The sequence below is a fragment of the Ochotona curzoniae genome, unplaced genomic scaffold (genome assembly GCF_017591425.1).
Source record: "Ochotona curzoniae isolate NIBS_2020 unplaced genomic scaffold, NIBS_Ocur_1.0 patch433, whole genome shotgun sequence".
NCBI lineage: Eukaryota > Metazoa > Chordata > Mammalia > Lagomorpha > Ochotonidae > Ochotona > Ochotona curzoniae.
Genome location: NW_024467010.1, coordinates 1,650,874 through 1,668,893, shown reverse-complemented (window position 1 = coordinate 1,668,893; position 18,020 = coordinate 1,650,874). Strand labels below are relative to the sequence as shown.

At 57.8% G+C, this 18,020-nt stretch overlaps 1 protein-coding gene across 1 annotated transcript; it reads left to right on the top strand.

Moving 5' to 3' along the window:
• Positions 1-4,707: 4,707 nt before the first annotated feature.
• Positions 4,708-14,243, top strand: LOC121167910 (transcription factor AP-4). Its single transcript, XM_040997622.1, has 7 exons — positions 4,708-4,952; positions 11,125-11,290; positions 11,402-11,500; positions 11,789-11,959; positions 12,148-12,288; positions 12,686-12,841; positions 13,616-14,243. The coding sequence occupies exons 1-7, from the start codon at positions 4,864-4,866 to the stop codon at positions 13,808-13,810; spliced, it is 1,017 nt and encodes a 338-aa protein (XP_040853556.1). The 5' UTR covers positions 4,708-4,863; the 3' UTR covers positions 13,811-14,243.
• The last annotated feature ends 3,777 nt before the right edge of the window (positions 14,244-18,020 follow it).

Genomic DNA, 18,020 nt, shown 5'->3' with positions numbered 1-18,020 from the left:
GCCCAGGTGAGGGGATCATGCAGCAAGGATTGAGAAGAAGCCTCTAGAGCCCGAGCAGTGACCCAGATCACAGGCAATGAGACAGCGGGACCTGAGTCCTGGTCACCAGGAGCTGCTCTTTGCCACGAGCTGGGAAGCTGGGAAGAGACTGCAAGCCTTGGATGACACCTTGGCCCTCGGCTCGGCTTCGCTCGTGAGACCCTGGCCCTGACCCTCTGAGCTGTCAGGCAGTCAGGGTGAGTTGTTTCAAGCCACTAGCTCTGTGGAACTTTGTGACTCAGCAATTGAAGGCTAATACATCATCCATCTAGAGAGAAGTAGCAATGAAAAGAATCTCATCTATTCCACATGGGTGCTGCTGTGTGTGGACTTGGGGCTGCAGTGCCCCCAGCTGCTGCTCTCCCTGCTGACTGCAGCTCCTTGAAAGAATAGATTTTTGAGTATTCAGTTTTAATTTTATTTGAAAGGCAGAGAGAGAGAGGGAGAGAGGGAAAGAGATAGAGAGGAGATATCTCCCATTTCCTGGTTTATCCTCCCAGTGCTTACAGTAGCTGGTGCTGGGCCAAACTGAATCCAGGAGCCAGAAGCTCCATCCCGGCCTCCTACGTGGGTGGCAGAGGAAGTTGCTGTGAACCCACCACCTTAGGGACTCTGTGCTTCCTGGGGCCCCCAGGATTCTGGCTGCCCTGAGGGCCAATAAAGATATCACAATAACAGCTTTGTTCAATTTAATAATGTAATTCACCCATTTAAAATGGTGACTTTTGGTCCATTCACACCATGGTGCAACCAATTTCAAAGTACTTCCATCATCCCAAAGAAAGCCTGATAGCTTTTAGCAGTCACTCCCTATTTCTCTCCCCAGTCTTCTAGCCCCTGATACTAATCACCAATGGTGCTGTCTGTGGATTTTGTCATTCTGAATTGTGGCAGGGCTTCAATTCTTTCTTTCCTTTAAAAAAAAGGATTTATTTAGTTATTTGAAAGACAGGGTCTTAAACACACACACACACACACACAGAGTCTTCTGTCTACTGGTTCATTCTCCAAATAGTCTCAAAAGCTGGGGCTTTTGTCAGAAGCCAAGAACTCCATCTGGGTCTCCCATGTGGGTTGCAGTGGCCCAAGTACTTGAGCCATTACCGTATGGGAAGAGAGCTGTGTGGGAAGTAGAGCAGCTGGGACACACACTAGCGCCGGTGTGTGCAAGGTGAGGATTTGGTCACTGAGCCATCATGCTGGGTTCTCATTTCATGCTGAGTAATATTCCCTTGCATGGATAAACTGCATTGTGTTTATCCATTTATGCATGGACTCCATATCCCCCTTACACGCCTCTTCTCAGAGTAATGTTGCTGTAAGTTTTGTACAGAACGATGTGTTTATTATGACCCTGTTTTCATTTCTATGGATTTCCTAGGGTGGCATTGCTGGAGCAGACGACAGCCACAACAAATTTTGCACAGCCCAAAAACTAGTGATGTGGCACGGAAAGTAATGGCGTCCCAAGAAGTCCATATGCAAAGTGCTGCAGCCTGTGAGTGAATTACCTTTCCTGGCAAAAGATGCTGTGAAGATGTGACTAAGGTAAAGCTTTAGGGCAAGCAGGTGCCAGAGATGTGACAGTAGGAGTGGAGGCCGGGGGGAAGGGCCACAAGCCAGGGAATGCCACAAGCTGGAAAAAGCCAGAGGGGCTTGTCACTTGGTATTCAGCCAGATATGACCCCACTTGAGACTTCTGACTTCTACTAAGTGTATGGTAACTTGTTACAGTTGCAACAGGATGTTTGTGTCATAGATGGCCAAGAAAAAGCAAATGAGTGATACTTTGTGATACACGAATACTGTAGATTGCTTTGTGTCCATGAATAATACATGTTGCTGATACACAGAGTGCCTGTGCCATCTCTTCCTGCTACTCTGGCACTCCAGGGGGCAACATTGAGCACCCGCTAAGCAGACCACGGGGGTCGCAGTGCCCCAATATCCATTACTTGGCCTTGTACAGAAAATACTGGCCACTCGCTTGTGTAGACCCAGGGAGGGTTGGAGGCCTCACGGAAGGCTACCCAGCATCCTCTGTGAGTCTGGAGGCACTGCCACAGCTGGCAGGGTCAAACCAGGCATGGAACAGGTTACTTCATGGGTGGCTGCTGGGGGAAGTCCTGGGGTGGGTGTGCTACGGTGGCCCTCCTCCTGCATGCTGCAGGCAGGCGTGGCTGAGCCAGGCGAGGGCTGTTGGAGCTTGTGAGGCTTCCAGGGCTCTGGGCTGGTGGGCACAGCCAAGGCAGCCAGGGTGAAGCCTGTCAGTGTGTGCTCTTGGGGAACCAGGTGTGGGCAAGGCAGTGTTGCAGGAGCGGCTGGCTGGGATATCTCCCACTGTCCTGGTGTGCAGATCTGTGGTCCCATGTCAGGATGTGCTGAGGAAACTCCCTGTGGCAATGGTGACATGTGTCTGTCTGCCTTGGCTTCTGGGTCACCAATCAAATTGTCTAAAGACAACAGCAGACAGGGCTGACTGCGCTAGGGAATCCTGGCTTCCACCCTGAGCTGGTGGCCAGCCCTGCACCCTGCACCCCTGCCCTGAGTCACAGATCGGGGGTGAGGTGGGAGGAGGCTGGACTGAGGCAGATCCAGCAGTTACCTGCTGGAGAAGCTTAAGGGGCCCCAGAAACCACAGGCATGAAGATAAACTTTTTTTTTAAAAAAAAGATTTAGTTATTTTTAGTGGAAAGGCGGATATACAGAGAGGAGGAGAGACAGAGATCTTCTGTCTGATGGTTCACTCCCCAAGTGGTCATAAACATTGGAACTGAGCCGATCCGAAGCCAGGAGTCAGGAGCTCTTCTGGGTCTCACACACAGGTGCAGGGTACCAAGGCTTTGGGCCATCCTCGACTGCTTTCCCAGACCACAAGCAGGGAGCTGGATGGGAAGTGGGGCTGCCAGGATTAGAACTGGTGCCCGTATGGGATCCCGGTGCAAGGCGAGGACTCTAACTACTATGCTATCGTGCTGGGCCCGAAGATAAACATTTTTTTAAAAAAGATTTATTTATTCTTATTGCAAAATCATATTATATATGTGGATATATATATAGGGGGGGACATTGTTTAAAGAGATGTGTTTATTTTAGTTGAAAGAGAGAGGGAAAGATAGCTGGTTCACTTCCCAAATGGCATTAAGGGCTAGAGCTGGGGGGATCTGGAGCTGGAAGGCGGGAACTTCCAGGTCTGCTGTGTGGGTGCAGGGGCCCGAAGATTTGGACCACGTTCCGCTCTTTCTCAGGTCATTAGCAGGGAGCTAGGTCAGAATTGGAGCAGCCAGGTCCGGATCTGGCACTGATACAAACGCTGGTACGGCAGCGTAAAATGCCACTGCTCCGGACCGGACCCCATTTTAAAATAATGCGATACACTTCCAAAAAGCAAAAATTAATGCAAACAAAACAAAACATGTCGAACAGAACTGCGTGTGTCTGGCAGAACTCGGATGATGAGGGACCGCACTTGAGAAACCGCCCAGCAGGTTGCCGGGCAGCAACGCCCGGGGAACAATAGTATTTCCTAACCACCGCGGCGCCGATTGTTACCAGTGGGAATACTGCAAAGAGGCGCGAGCTGGGCGGCACCTGAAGGGTGGATGGCATTGGGAAAGGCCGGGGTGGCCAGCGGCAGCGCCGAGGACATTCCGAGGCAGGCGTGGGCTTCCTGCAGCCGGGGGAGGGCGGGGGCCGGAAGGCTTCGGCGTGGGGGACGGGGCGGAAGCCCGCGGCCGGCGCCCCCCGCGCACAGCGCGCCCTCTGGTGGAGGAGCAGGCCCCGTCGGGCTCGCCCCGGCGCGGGGTCGGGCCGGGGACCGGGCGGCCACCGGCAGACCTCCGGGCTCCACCTCACCTCCGCGGCGGGCCGCATCCGGGGCAGACCCCGCCGCCCAGAGCAGCCGTCTGGGACCCCGGGATTCCCAGGCTGGGGGAGCTGGGACCGGCCAGGCCGGGCTGCGGGCCCAGACAGGGAGCAAGCCGGCCGGAGCCCTGGAGTCAGCCCCAAGTTCTATGTGGGAAGCGGTGGCCGTGACGCAAGTTTCCAAAGGGGGCCCAGGCTCGGCCCGCAGGGAGCGCGCCCGGGCGGCGGGGCTCGGAGCTGCCGCAGGCGGGGAGCGGCAGAGGCTCGGAGCACGCACGCACCCGGCCGCGCGCAGTGACCCCGAGGACCCCCGGCAGCCCGGGCTGGGATCCCCCTCGCCCTGGCCTTTTTTTTTTTTTTTTTTTTTTTTTTGCAACGCTTGCCAACCTGTCAGCTGATGGACCTCATCACCCATAGTGGCGCATGTAGCTCGGCCGCAGCTCGCTTCATTCACGCGCGCCTCCCCTCCCGTCCCCGCGGACCTGGGGGCTCCCGGGAGCCCCCGCATCCGGGGGAGCCCCGCAGAACCCCTCATGCGGCAGCCGGGCCCCCGGGGGCCCGAGTCCCTCTGGCACCGGCCTCGCGCCGCCCGGGTTGGGGGGGGCGCACTGCAAATAGTCCTTTGTTTACATGCAATTCCTTACTCCGCGGAAGGAGGCTGGGGGAGTGCTGAGTTTTCACCAGCTGTTTCCCGCCTTGAAACAGACATCTGATCAGCTGCAAACACACACACACCACACACACACACATACACGCGCTCGGGGAGGCAGGCCGGAGAGACCTCCCTCCCGCCCCTCCCGCCCGCCTCCCTCCCCTCGCCGCCGCCGCCGCCGCCACCAGCATCTGGGACCGGCCGATTCCGCACCTCCGTCCGGCGCTGCCCTACGATTCGGATTTCCATCTTGCATCCTCCGGCTGCCTGCGGGACTCGGCTCGCGCGGAGGAGGGGGGCCGATCGCTATGGAGTATTTCATGGTGCCCGCTCAGAAGGTGCCCTCTTTGCAACATTTCAGGAAAACAGAGAAAGAAGTGATAGGAGGGCTCTGTAGGTGTGTACTCCTCCTCCTCCTTCTCCTCCCCCTACCCACCCACCCCCTGGCCCACCATGGCAGTCCCCCCGGCCAGCCGGCCTCAGCGGGCGCGTGTGTGCGCACGCATGGCCCGCGCGGCGGACCCGGCTCGCCTTTCTTAGCTCTATCCCCCCGGCCCGGGGCCCTCCGCAGTCCGGTGCTCGGGTCTCTCGAGCCTCCCGGGCACCCTCGTCCCTCGCAACATGGGAGCCCCGAGCGGTCTTGGCCACTTTTGTCCACTGCAGGCGGGCGAGTCGCGACGTTTGTAAATTGCAAACAGACCCACGTGGTTCTGCAGCAGTCCCGGCCATGCTTGGTGCTGCTGGCTTTCCCCCTTGCTTCCTCCTCCCCCCTCCCGCGGTGGTTTCCTTCCTCTCCCTCCTTCCTCGCGTTCACTGCGCGCCCCTCTCCCCCTCCAGGCGGGGCTGGGGTGCCCGGGACACGCGTGGGGGGCAGCGGCTCCATTGCAGCCATGCCGTGGTTCCCGGGCGCGAGGGGTGGGGGGGGCAGGAGCCGAGTGTTGTGCGCGGTTGCAGAGTGCGGGATTGCAACTGGGGCGGGGAGGGGGCACGTGCTCGCGTGGGGCTGCAGCGGTGAGGGGTGGGCGGGCCCCGGGTGGCGGGGCCGGCGAGCCGCGCGGTCAGGGCACAGTGGCGGCTGCCCGATCGCTCTCCCGCCCGCCCGCGCCCGGGCGCTGTTTACTAGCGAGGCCTGGACGTGACTCTGCAGCCCTCTTGGAGTAGGCGGACCTCGGCGCACGGCCTCGCGGGAGCTGTAGTTCTCGGCGCCCCGCCGGCACGGCATTGTGGGTGTTGTAGGCGCTCCCGGGCCACGCTTTCCCCCCTCCCTGCACAAAGCTCGGCCCCTAAGGGAAGCGTGGACCGGGAGGACCCGGGTTCGGGACGGGACGCAGGAGACTGCCGCCGGCCCCGCGAGGCCGTTTCTCCGCTGCACGTGGATCTCTCCTGCAAAGTTTCCCACCCCGTGCCCCTCCCTCTCCTGGCCATAAACTGAAAGCGGCGGGTCGCGCTGCCGGGTGGGTGGCCCGAGGTGCGCACCTGCCTCAGAAGCAGTTTTGCCAGCGTGACCCTAAGTTGTTCCAGATAAACCCTTTCAGCAAAGGGCGATGGTTTTGCAGCCCACACGCGGTGGATCGCACTTGCACGTGCCTGGGACCCGGCCTCTGCATCCTCCAGTGACCCTCACTGCAGGGTTGCAACGGGGTGGGGAGGCGGAGGGAGGTGCTCCCGGGTGTGCATAACTTTGCGATCAGAGCAGCCCCCTTGGCCGCAATGCTGCTGCTCCTGCAGCGAAATGGCTCCCCGGGGCTGGGACCACGTGCTCCTGTGCCCAGGCAGACAGGGCGGGCAGACGGGAGGGAGGAGGAACCCAGGTGAGTGGTGGCCCACGTTGGTGGACACCAGGGGCTGCAGAAACTGAGCCAGGGGAAGATTGCGGGCATGTGTATACCTGCGTCCCCTGGAACTCCAGCCCTCTTTACAACCAGGCTCAGGATCTGTACCTCAGGAGGCATTGGGCCAGCTGACTCCTGTGGCAGCCAGCAGTCCACTGAGGACTGACTGCTCAGCCTGTAACAGGCTCAAAAAACAAAAACTCCTGGGCTCTTTGACCTGGGGACTCAGCCTTCCCTGCCTTTTCTCCCTGAATTGTCATCACCTTCCTGTAAGTCAAGTTAGCTTATGATCCAGCTGGAGCAGATGGTGGTGCTGGGACTTGAACCTGACCCCGAGCTTAGAGCTGGGCTGGGCAATGAGGAGCCGGGTTGAGCTTCTCTCCAGCTGGAGGGGGTGTTTGGGGTCCTGTGGCCCCTGGGGTCCTGTGGCTTGAGGCACCGGGACTCTGCTGTCACACCTAGGCATAGTTTGAATCCTGGCAGGGCCTCCTAGGATGCCGGCTTCACTCTGTCCCCAGAATTGGACCTGGTGACACACAGGTACTACCCTGCCAGGTTCATTCCCAGCAGGGGCAGCAGAGTGAGGTGGGAGGTCTGTCCAGGCTGGCCAGACAGACTTGCTCCTCACGACCCTCACGGTCCCAGTTCCAGGCTGGTGGACGCGGCTGCATTCCCCGGGGGCTTTCGGGCACAATGCAAGGGTTTGGACCTGTTACCTGGGTCCTTGGCCTCTGTAAGCCAGAACACCTGGCAGCGTCAGCCACAGGTGTACAAAGTGACTGGTAGCTGTGGTGGTGACATTGAGACTCTTCAAAGAAGGTGCATGGTGGTCTCTATAACCTTGTTTAAAAATGTTCCTCTTAGAAGGCATTAGGGGAAGTTTAAGGGATTTGGAGGGTCTTTTGGGTCCCAGATCCTGCATTTACAAAGCACCAGTTTTATGCTGGATCCGAGGATGCAGCTGTGAGCAGCTAGCTTGTGGTCTTGTCAGCTTCCTAAGAGGCCCATGGGTTGGTTGTTGCTGAACCTCTGGGTGCTGGCCCTGGGAAAACAGGGTGTCCTGTTGTCCTCGCTTGTCTCCTATTCCTCCATTTGACCTGTTCTAACTTCTGTTATGTCTCTTTGAAGTGAGGCAGTGCTTCCTCAGGTGTGTGGGGGGGGATATGGGCTAGGTTAGGGATCCCGTTGCTGGTGAGTGGAAAGACATGAGTTTGTGTTAGAACCTCTGATAGGCTGGAGCCAGTGTGGGCAGCGAGGAGGGCGGGGAAGACAGTGCGGGTGTTTGTAAGACAGGCGAGGATGGTGTGTGCTGGGACTGCGGGAGAGCGAGAAGTGTGAACAAAAAGCTTGGAGACAGGCCCACACAGGCTGCTTAGGTGAGGGAGCCCTGGGTATCCCTGCTGGGGGGAGTTGTCTTCTGCCCTTGTGTCCAGGACCTTCATACCCTGTGTGGTATTGCTTTGTGTCCATGAGCTGGGGTATATGGTGTATAAGTGACTTCAGGGGCAGCATGGAATGACAGTTCTCAGGGACCACTTTGGGGTACAGGGCACGGGGACCCCTTGGCTTTTTTGTAGATCTGATTTGAAGAGCTCACCCCTTGCCTCTCTGGGAGGTGTTGGGCAGGGGTTCTGTGCTTTGAAGGAGCAGTGTTGGTCTGGGCTCTCAGGCCTGGTGCCCAGGTTTTATTCCTTGGCTGTTGATTGTTGTTTCTGGGTGCCCTTCCCTGGCCCTGAAGCCAGGGCATCAGGCTTCCCGCCACTGCAACTGCTCCAGACCGCTCTTTTTCCAGGGCAGCCAGGAAGGCAGCAGGTGGGATGATTGCTCACCTGGGGGACAGGGCACTTGGGCCTGGTGGTTCCTGTAATTCTGGCTGACATCTACAAAATCCAGGGAGCTTTTCAAGTGATCCAATGCATTGTCACCTGGAAATTCATCAGTAGGAACCCTTCCTTGGTCAGCATCCCATGGATAAGATTTCCTGTTAGCTAGCCTTCACCAGTGAGAAGCCCTGGTTGGCCCATACTCTACCAGTTAGAACCCCTGTTTAGCTCACACTTCACCAATCAGCTGTTGATGAATGCTCCTTCTGTTGACAGCTGGGACTTTCTGTGCAGTTTACATGAGTTTTGATTGGTTGGCAAACCCAAGCCCCCCTACCCCCGAAAAGTCTGTCTTCTTGAATTTAAGTCAGCTAAACACTAGGTTAACTAGCACCTGGTTCCTGAGGCAGGAGGCTGGGATGCTGGGTGTGGTGGGGAGAAGCCAGGCCGGTGGGGGACCCTGCATACTCCCCTGAGCCTTTCCTCCAGCGCCCTGTTCGCTGGCTGGGCCTCGGGGCCTCTCCGTTCTGGGACGTTCAGCCGTTGGTCTCCCCAGTAGTAGACATCACCCTGGGGAGGGAGACGCTGGGTGTGAGCCTCCTTTGGGAGGCCCGGGCTGGGAAGTGAGGAGTGTGACCTCAGGGCAAGTCGCCCCACTTGTGTGCCTGGTCTGTTGCTGGGGATCAGAGGGGGCAGGGTCGTTGCCCCTCCGGAAGACAGTGATCTGAGGGAGCTGTTTATAGAGGGTGACGCTGGCTGTCAGAGCTCTGGGGTCTGCCAGGGCCTGCTGCACGCTGCTGGGTGTGGCACATGCCTTCCCCTCCCAGGATCCTGCTTGGCTCACCATTACCTGGGGGTGCTGGGCGTTGCTCTGGTTGGGGTGTGAGTGAGGTCTGGAGCTGGTGCTTCCTTTGCTGTGGGGCATCTGTCACTGCTGAGCTGGGCACCCAGGGCCTACGGGACCTGACCCCTAACTGCCTCTTGTTAAAGATTTATTTGTTTGAGAATCAGAGTTATACCCAGAGATTTTCCTTTCCATCCTCTGGTTCTCTCCCCAGATGTCCACAATGGCCAGGGCTAGGCCAGGTCAAAGCCAGAGTTTCTTCTGGGTCTCCCACATGGCTACAGGGTCCCAGGCCTTTAGCAGGGGGTTGGATCAGAAGTGGAACATATGGGATGCTTCCCCCACCAGGCCACAGTGCCAGTCCCCATCCCTCTTGCTTGGTAGCTCATAGGAAGATGGTGACAACCTAGCAAGAAAAGTCTAGCAGAGAGAGTCTTTAGCATATTTTGTGCAGAATGCAGGCTATCTGGGTGACCACTTTCCAGGTGGCCCAATGGTGGAAATGGGGCTCAAGTCCCTGGTCAGTGCTGGCCCTTTGAGTATCAGCAGGATGCTGCAGAGACTGGGAGGGTGGGCGGTCTCTCCCCACGCCTCTCTTGGGGCATGGGATATCCCAGGATGCGTTACTCGGCGTCCCGTGGCTAGCTCTCCCTGTCTCTTCTTTCTCCCAGCTTTCACCTGCTCACTGTTGAGCGGTTCCTGTACTCGTGCGCTAAGGACCGTGCCAGGCCTGGGAACAGACCCTCCTTCAGGGGTTGGCCAGCAGTCCTTGCAGTGACCTCCTCCTCCCTCCAGACACCCCCACTCCCATTGTGTGGCAAGTGCTGGATACCCCACTGTCTGACTCAAACCATGCCTATCCCAGCGCTCTCTGCAGGGTTGGGGGCATGTGTCCTGGGGAAGGGCTTGGTAAGGAGTGGGTACCTTCTGCTGAGACCAGAGACCAAGGGCCTGTGTGGGGCAGGGATGGCTCTGGGCTCCCATAGGGTAGGTTGTATACAGTGAGCTCTGTCCAGCTGCAACAAAACTGGCCTTTCCTCAGCTACCCACCCTAGGGATGGGCACAGGGGCCTGGTCTCAGAGGGGCACGTTGGGCCAGGCACCTCTGGTCCCCCAGGTCCCTGTCGTAAATGGAGGCAGTGCAGTTAGAGCCCAGTCCCTGTCTCCCTAGGTCCAGGCTGTGAGCTGCTCTGGCCTTGGCCTGGCAGAGGTCACCCCTGGAGGGCCCCTCAGGCTGTGGCTTTGGGTGGGGCTGGCAGCCTCTGCTGGGAGCCCGGCATCTGGAAGCCATCAGGGCAGGGTGGGGGAGTTGCAGGGGAGGGCCTGTGAAGGGGTGCATGCCTTTCCCCGGGCCACACACAGGCCCTCCCCTCGGGAGCCATGGCCTTGGGCCTGCTGGCTCTGCTGCTGCCTGTCTCCCGCTAGCATCACAGCTTTAGGCCCTCCTTCCCTGTCTGCCTTCTCTCTCACCCTGGAATAGGGTGGAGTGGGGCAAGCTTGGGGGAAGACCATCTCTGGGACTGTGGGCTAAGGTCCCTGTGGTGGAGTGGCTAGTACCACCTGCCTTATCTGCTGTGGCGTCTCAGCTCAAGTGAGCAGGAGGCTGCGGGGTGCTGTGGAGATGAGGAGGGGGTGTCTTAAGACTCCTGGGATGGCCAACATGTGACTGAGGGAGGGAAGCCATGTGTGCTGTGACAGCCAGGACCTGTCTGGGGCCCACCTGGGGGCATTTTGGGGTGCAGTGTATTTGCCAGCTTAGACCTGTTAGATGGGCACTAGGGGTCTCTGATAGTCAAGCACACACTGGGACTCTGTCCTGGAGGAGAGTCCTCACCCCAACCCCCAGATAGGAGACCAGGAATGGTTGGTTTGGAGCGGGCTGCTCATGCCCACCATGTCAGCATGCCTGGGAGTCCCATGCAGCAACCCCCGCCGCCCCCAGTGTCAGATAGATCTGGCTGTTTCTGCAGTGTTCAGGCAGGGAAGCCCCTTTTCTGGAAGAGCCAGGGGCTTCCTGGGAGATGGGTACAGAGGGCACCCAGCCTGAGCCCACCCCTGTTCCGTCGGCAGCCTGGCCAACATTCCACTTACTCCTGAGACGCAGCGGGACCAGGAGCGGCGCATCCGGCGTGAGATCGCCAACAGCAACGAGCGGCGGCGCATGCAGAGCATCAATGCTGGCTTCCAGTCCCTCAAGACCCTCATCCCTCACACAGATGGAGAGAAACTCAGCAAGGTGGGCCAGCACACCTGGAGGGCTTCCTGGATGAGGTGGTAGCCTTGAGGGAATAGGGGGAGGAGGAGAGCCAGCCTAGGTACACTGACCAGCTTCCTGTGCCGCCCCCAGGCAGCCATCCTCCAGCAGACGGCAGAGTACATCTTCTCGCTGGAGCAGGAGAAGACCCGGCTGCTGCAGCAGAACACACAGCTCAAGCGCTTCATCCAGGTATCTCGGGGCTGGAAACACGGCAGCTGAGCCTACCTCGCCCACTGAAGCTTCCCCTCCCTCTTGGCAACTTGAGGTCCCTGCAGGGCAGTGGGCACAGGAGGGAACTAGACAAACGCTTGGGAAGATGGGTCCAGTTCTGCTTCCCTGCTTGAGGTGTTTGGATTCACAAATCCAGATGCACAGCTCCCGGGAAGACAGCTGGGGGGCTGTGAGGCAACTGGCACCCCCACCTGCATCCGTGGGGCTCCCAAGCTCTCATGCTGACCCTGCCTTGGGGCTCCTTAGGAGCTGAGCGGCTCATCTCCCAAGCGGAGGCGGGCAGAGGACAAGGATGAGGGCATTGGCTCGCCAGACATTTGGGAGGACGAGAAGGCAGAAGACCTGCGGCGGGAGATGATTGAGCTGCGGCAGCAACTGGACAAGGAGCGCTCGGTGCGCATGATGCTGGAGGAGCAGGTGAGAATGTGCTTCCTGTGGGTGGGTGAAGGGACCTTGCCCTGGGGCTCCCGGTCGGCCTGGAGCACAGGGAGGACTGGGACAGGCCTGCTGCACTCAGGCCTGGATGTGCAGAGTGTTAGTGAGTGCCCACACTAGAACAGGGTGTGGCCTGGGCCCTGCCCTAAGTCCTGCTATCGCGCCTCCAGGTGCGCTCGCTGGAGGCCCACATGTACCCGGAAAAGCTTAAGGTGATTGCGCAGCAGGTACAGCTGCAGCAGCAGCAGGAACAGGTACGGCTGCTGCACCAGGAAAAGCTGGAGCGGGAACAGCAGCACCTGCGGACCCAGGTGAGCAGGAGGTGCTGGGAGGGGCCCCTGGACTTCATGACTTGGGGGCCTCTGGCTGTCCAGTGGGCAGGCTCTGGGCGTAAACAGTGTCCGTTCAGGCAGTAGTACATGGAAGCTTTCCTAACAAACCTGTTGAGATAAATCATAAAGTTATATAATGAAGGTCTAGGATCTCAAAGGGCTTGGGGTCCAGAGCCACCATAGCAGATGTGGAATTGCTGTCTTGTTGCTGGAGATGGAAGGGTCTTTGGGATTGCAGAAGCCCCTGTAGGGCCACCATTGCTTAATATCAGAGGGACTGTGGGGTGCAGACTGGCCAACCCTCACAGGGAAGGGAGGTGGAGGGCTGGCTGGGGGTTACCCCTTGGACAGAGACCAAAGGGGCTTTTTCTTTCAGCTCCTGCCCCCTCCGGCCCCCACGCACCACCCTACAGTGATTGTGCCGGCCCCACCCCCTCCGCCCTCCCACCACATCAATGTCGTCACCATGGGCCCCTCCTCGGTCATCAACTCTGTGTCCACATCGCGGCAGAACCTGGACACTATAGTGCAGGTATCCGGGCTTGGGTTTGGGAGCGGGGTGGCTCACCTGGGAGGTCGTCAGGAGCAAGCTCTTGAAAGGGAACGGGGCTGTGAGGAATGGAGGAGGGGCGGGCTGGGGCTCAAAGGCCTGGAACCTTGGTGATTTTCCTGGCTTGTTTTGTGGGGTCCCTGCAAGATCATGTACCCACTGTTGGTATGTGATTTGCTTCCTGAACCCACTGCTGAGCGATAAGGTTTGTGCAGCCAGCTCCAGAACTTTCTGAGCTTCATCCTGCATGAGCTAGGAGGCGGGGGAGGGCATCCCTCCAGGGATGGTGGGCACTACATTATCAGTGCTGTGAGTCCAGCCTGATGCAAAGCTGTACCCAGCCTTGGGCAGTACCCCTTATGGGATCAGACAGCATTTAGAAGTGAGAGTAGCCAACTATGTTATAAATTAGCTAAATACCAAAAGAACCTGAATGGAAAAAAGTTCACTCCCAAAACTTGAGTTGCTTGTGAACTCAGAACAGGGGTAATACCGTTAGTAACAAAGGCCTCCCTGAGCTCCTAGGCCGACTCCGGGAGATGCGATTGAGAGAGATGGTGCTAGTGTGGAGGCTGCACTGGTGGATCTCTGGAACCCCAGACGGTTTTTCCCTGTTTGTTGTCCCTCGGTCTCAGGTGGCCTCCCAGTTGCTTTGCCAGGCTTATCTCAGGGTTACGTGTTTGAGGGGAGAATGGGTCTCGAGACTGGCGGATGTCCCCAGCCCGGTGCCATCAGTGGCCTGTCCTCCCACCCCAGGCGATCCAGCACATTGAGGGCACGCAGGACAAGCAGGAGCTGGAGGAGGAGCAGCGGCGAGCGGTCATCGTGAAGCCGCTACGCAGCTGCCCGGAGGCGCACACCTCTGACACCGCCTCTGATTCTGAGGCCTCGGACAGCGACGCCATGGACCAGAGCCGGGAGGAGCCCTTGGGGGACAGCGAGCTTCCCTGACCACCCCCCAGCCCTCCTCTCCCTCCTAGGGGGTTGGAGGGGGCCGGGGCAGCACAGGGAGAGAAATGGGTGAATGAGTGCGAAATTTTTACAAAATTACGATATTGTTTGGGTCTCTTTTGTGACCTCTTTTTCAATACTGTAAATCAGCTCTTAAACAGATTCCCCCCAACCCGTGGTCCCAGGGCTGGGGTGGTATAGAGCGTGTGGGAGCACCCTTGGGACCCCTGGGCTGGAGGAGGCTGACAGTGAGGTACCCGGCCTCTCTGTCTGCCAAAAGCTTTTTTTTTTTGGTTCATCGAATCATATTTTTCAGAACAGGGAAAATCAACCAAACCCCAAGGTATTTCTGCCTTCCCTTCCCAGAGGCCCCACGCCAGGCCGCCTTTGGTTCCCCCTTCCCTTCCCTCTCCTCTTTCTTTCTGGTTTTCTTTCTTCTCCTTTAAGCACTTACATGGGTTGGGGGTCAGGCTGGGCTGGGGCTTTCTGGGAACCCGGAGTCCACATTGCTTCTCGCCTGGGGTTTGCTGCTGCCCTCTCCCCTCCCCCTCCCATCTCAGCACAGGATCTGCCACTCTCCTCCAGCCCCTCCCCTCCCTCCAGGTTTCCCATCTTTCCATCCCCCGAGATGTCTTGTCTCTGTTTTTGTTTGTTGTTGGTTTATTAATTTTTTTGTTTCAGTTTTGATTTTTTTTTTTTTACGGTTTTTGAGGTCTTTGTGTTCCAGGAGAAGCTATTATATTTTGTTAAGAAAGTGGGGAGTGGAAAAAAAAAAAAAACCAAGAGGCCACTGTGCCTTTGTAAAGAAACAAAATAAAGTTTGTACTTTGTTTTTTAGATGCTGTGGCTCCTGGGGGTGTGCTGTGCTGAGGATCTGGGCAAGGGACAGGGGCTTGGGCAAAGAATAGCAGTGTCCAAAGCAGCTGGATGGAGCTGCAAAGAGTCAAGGCCTCAGGCGCCCGGGATTAGAGTCCTGCCAAGATGGGAGTGGCCAGGAAGAAAGGAGCCACCAAGGCCCGCTTCCCCAGGCCCGGGGGAAGGATGTCACGAGTCTTCAGGCGTTCTGGACCATCCACTCAGCTTTGTCACCTGCTCTGGGCCTCGTCCTCTGATGGGCAGCAGGGTGTGTAAGTGCTGAGGTCCAGGAGTGGCTCTGCCAGTGTGCACTCCACTTGCTCACTCTGGGAAAGCAGTCACAGTGGCATCTCATGGGGGGGCTGGGCTGAGCCTTTAAGGTACCGATTCCTCCTTGGCCACAGATGGCCAAGAACGAGGGGCACTCACTGAGGCAGGTTTCTGGGAACTGAAGTCAGCACAGAAGGACCCAGGAATAGAAAGGCAGCAAGCAGCCTGCAGCTTCTGTTACTTGCTTTGGAATTTCCAGTTCTTTTTTTTTTTAATTTTTTTTTTTTTTATTGGAAAGGTGGATATACAGAGAGGAGAGACAGAGAGGAAGATCTTCCGTCCGATGATTCACTCCCCAAGTGAGCCCAACGACCGACACTATGCCGATCCGAAGCCAGGAGCTTCTTATGCTGATCCGAAGCCAGGAGCTTCTTCCAGGTCTCCCACGCGGGTGCAGGGTCCCAAAGCTTTGGGCCGTCCTCGACTGCTTTCCCGGGCCACAGGCAGGGAGCTGGAAGGGAAGCAGGGAGCTGGAAGGGAAGTGGGGCTGCCGGGATTAGAACCGGCGCCCATATGGGATCCCGGGCGTGCAAGGCGAGGACCTTAACCACTGTGCCACCACGCCGGGGCCCTCCAGTTCTTTTTTGAAGGTGAACCTTGGAACAGTCTGTCGTTTTTTCTGAAGCATTTCAGGATACTAATGCATTAGCTTTTAAAAATGAAAACATCACCACACCCGACATGAATTTCATACTTCTCTGGTTCTTGGGTCTGCGAGTTTTGGCAGATTCATCCACAGTAGGTAGTCTTTTCAGTCAGGCTTCTGAGTCCTAAGCATCATTCGGTAGTTTCTGGGCGTCTTGAGCCCCTTGTTAAATGCTTGTGAAGTAAGCCTTTTTCTGAGGGGGAAGAATGCGGGCGCTGAACCCTCTCCCAGGGCTAGCAGAGCGCCCCCTTTCGGCCAGGTGTGCTAAGCAGCAAGCCCGACGGGACGCCCCTGCTGTTCTTAAGAAAGTCGACAGAGAGCGCTGCGGGTCCAGACGCCCGAGGCAGCGAAGGCAGAGACTCCGCCTCCTTCCGGTCCCTGCGGACTGCTCAGTTCCCATAGGCTGGAGGCGGTTTTGGGGGGCGGGGTTAGGGAAATCTTCCCGTCCCGGCTCCACACCGTCTTCTGTTAGGGCCAGAGTCCACAGGCGACGGAAGAAGGGCGCGCGGCCGCGGCTCCGCCCCCCTCGCCCCTCGGCGCGCATGCTCCTTGGCGCCTCCGACTGCGCCTTGCCGCGCGGCCCCGCCCCTTAGGGCTTCCACGCACGCCGCGCACGCAGAGGCCGCGAAGGGCGCGAGACGCGTTCCCGCGCTGTTCGGCCGGAGCCGCCGATGGCTCCACGAGTGGCCGATGATGTTCTGGAAAAGCCACCGTAGAAGAGTGAGGAGACAGGTGACACGAGTTTTCGTAATACGTACCCTCAGCAGAGGCGAGGAGCGTGGGTTCCCCGGCCCCGCGTCCCGCCCCTTCGCGTCGCTTCTAGACCGCTGGGGCCCGCGGCCCGAGAGCGCGGGACGGTGCGGGCCTGGGCTGCTTGCGGAGCTTGGTCTCCGCGTCACCGTGGTGGTGTCTGAGGACTTTTCTGTCGCAGCGCGAGTTACTACACAGAAAGGCCGCGTGGCTGAGGAGTCGGCTCCTCGAAATTGTCGCCAAGTGGACAGCGGGTGGCTGGCCCTCCACCATGTGCCCCTCGTGCTTTTGCTTGTCAGGCAGCGTCTTCTTAACTCTTTTCAGTTTTAATTGAAAGGCGGAAAGGTGGACATCTTCCACTCGCTGGCTTCAGTCCCCTTGTGCCCATCACAGCTGGACCTGGAGCCCAGCATGGGTCTCCCGGGGGGATGGCAGGCACTGCAGTACTTGGGTCCCCACCCACTGCCCTTAACGGAACCACAGTAGCTCGGATTCAAAGTAGGCATTCGCAGATGAGATGCGGGACTCCTGCTCAGCTTTCCCCCCAGGTTTATTACCATCTTGAATCTTCTTCCATTTTGAAGTCATTACAAAGATGCACAGAGCTCCCGTGCGCTTCCAGTCTTTTCCAGTGTAGGACAGAAGCCAGCCTCTTTGGACGCTGGTGCCTCTAACCCTGGGGCTGGCTCACCTTCTTCCCCTTTGCCGTGTGCCCCCTTGCTGTAGCTCATTCTCGTGCATGCACCAGTTGTGAGGGCACCATTGCTTTGCATCCTCGGGCTGTGCTTAGTGCTGTCATGTGATGAGGGCAGTGAGTTTTAGGCACTGTGCTGTGGTAGGCATTGTGTGTGGCTAAGGTGCTGGCCTTGTGCCTGCCAGGACCCTATATGGGCTTCGGTTCTAATCTCAGCTGCTCTGCTTCCTATCCAGCTCCCTGCTTATGGGCTGGGAAAGCAGTCAAGGAAAACCCAAAGCCTTGGGACCCTGCACCCGTGTGGGAGACCTGGAAGAAGCTGCTGGCTTCTGGAATCAGATCAGCTCAGCTCTGACCATTGTGACCACTTAGGGAGTGAATCAACGATGGAACATTTTCCTGTCTGTCTCTCCTCCTCTCTTTATATCTGACTTCTCAATAAAAACAAGTACATCTTTAAAAGAAAAAGATTTGGAAAGCGAAGAAAGATCTTCTGTCTGCTGGTTGGTTCACTCTAAATGCCTACCACAGCTGGAGCTGGCCTGGGCCATTGCCACTATCCTAAGACTCAGTTCTGCTGTCACTCATGTGAGTGGCTGGAACCCCAGGTACCTGGGCTGTCATTTGCTTTTCTACATGCACTAGTAGGGAGCTGGATTTCTTTTTTTTTTTTTTTTTTTTTTTTTAAGATTTATTTACTTTTGGGCCCGGCACGGTGGCACAGTGGTTAAGGTCCTCGCCTTGCACGCCCGGGATCCCATATGGGCACCGGTTCTATCCCGGCAGCCCCGCTTCCCTTCCAGCTCCCTGCCTGTGGCCTGGGAAAGCAGTCGAGGACGGCCCAAAGCTTTGGGACCCTGCACCCGCGTGGGAGACCCGGAAGAGGCTCCTGGCTTCGGATCGGCATAGCATCGGCCGTTGGGCTCACTTGGGGA

Excerpts from the sequence above, each read along its gene's own strand:
- LOC121167910 (XM_040997622.1), top strand. The coding sequence starts at position 4,864 with ATGGAGTATTTCATGGTGCCCGCTCAGAAGGTGCCCTCTTTGCAACAT. Across the intron at positions 11,501-11,788 it reads AGCTCAAGCGCTTCATCCAG|GAGCTGAGCGGCTCATCTCC; the intron begins GTATCTCGGGGC and ends GGGGCTCCTTAG. Across the intron at positions 11,960-12,147 it reads GCATGATGCTGGAGGAGCAG|GTGCGCTCGCTGGAGGCCCA; the intron begins GTGAGAATGTGC and ends TCGCGCCTCCAG.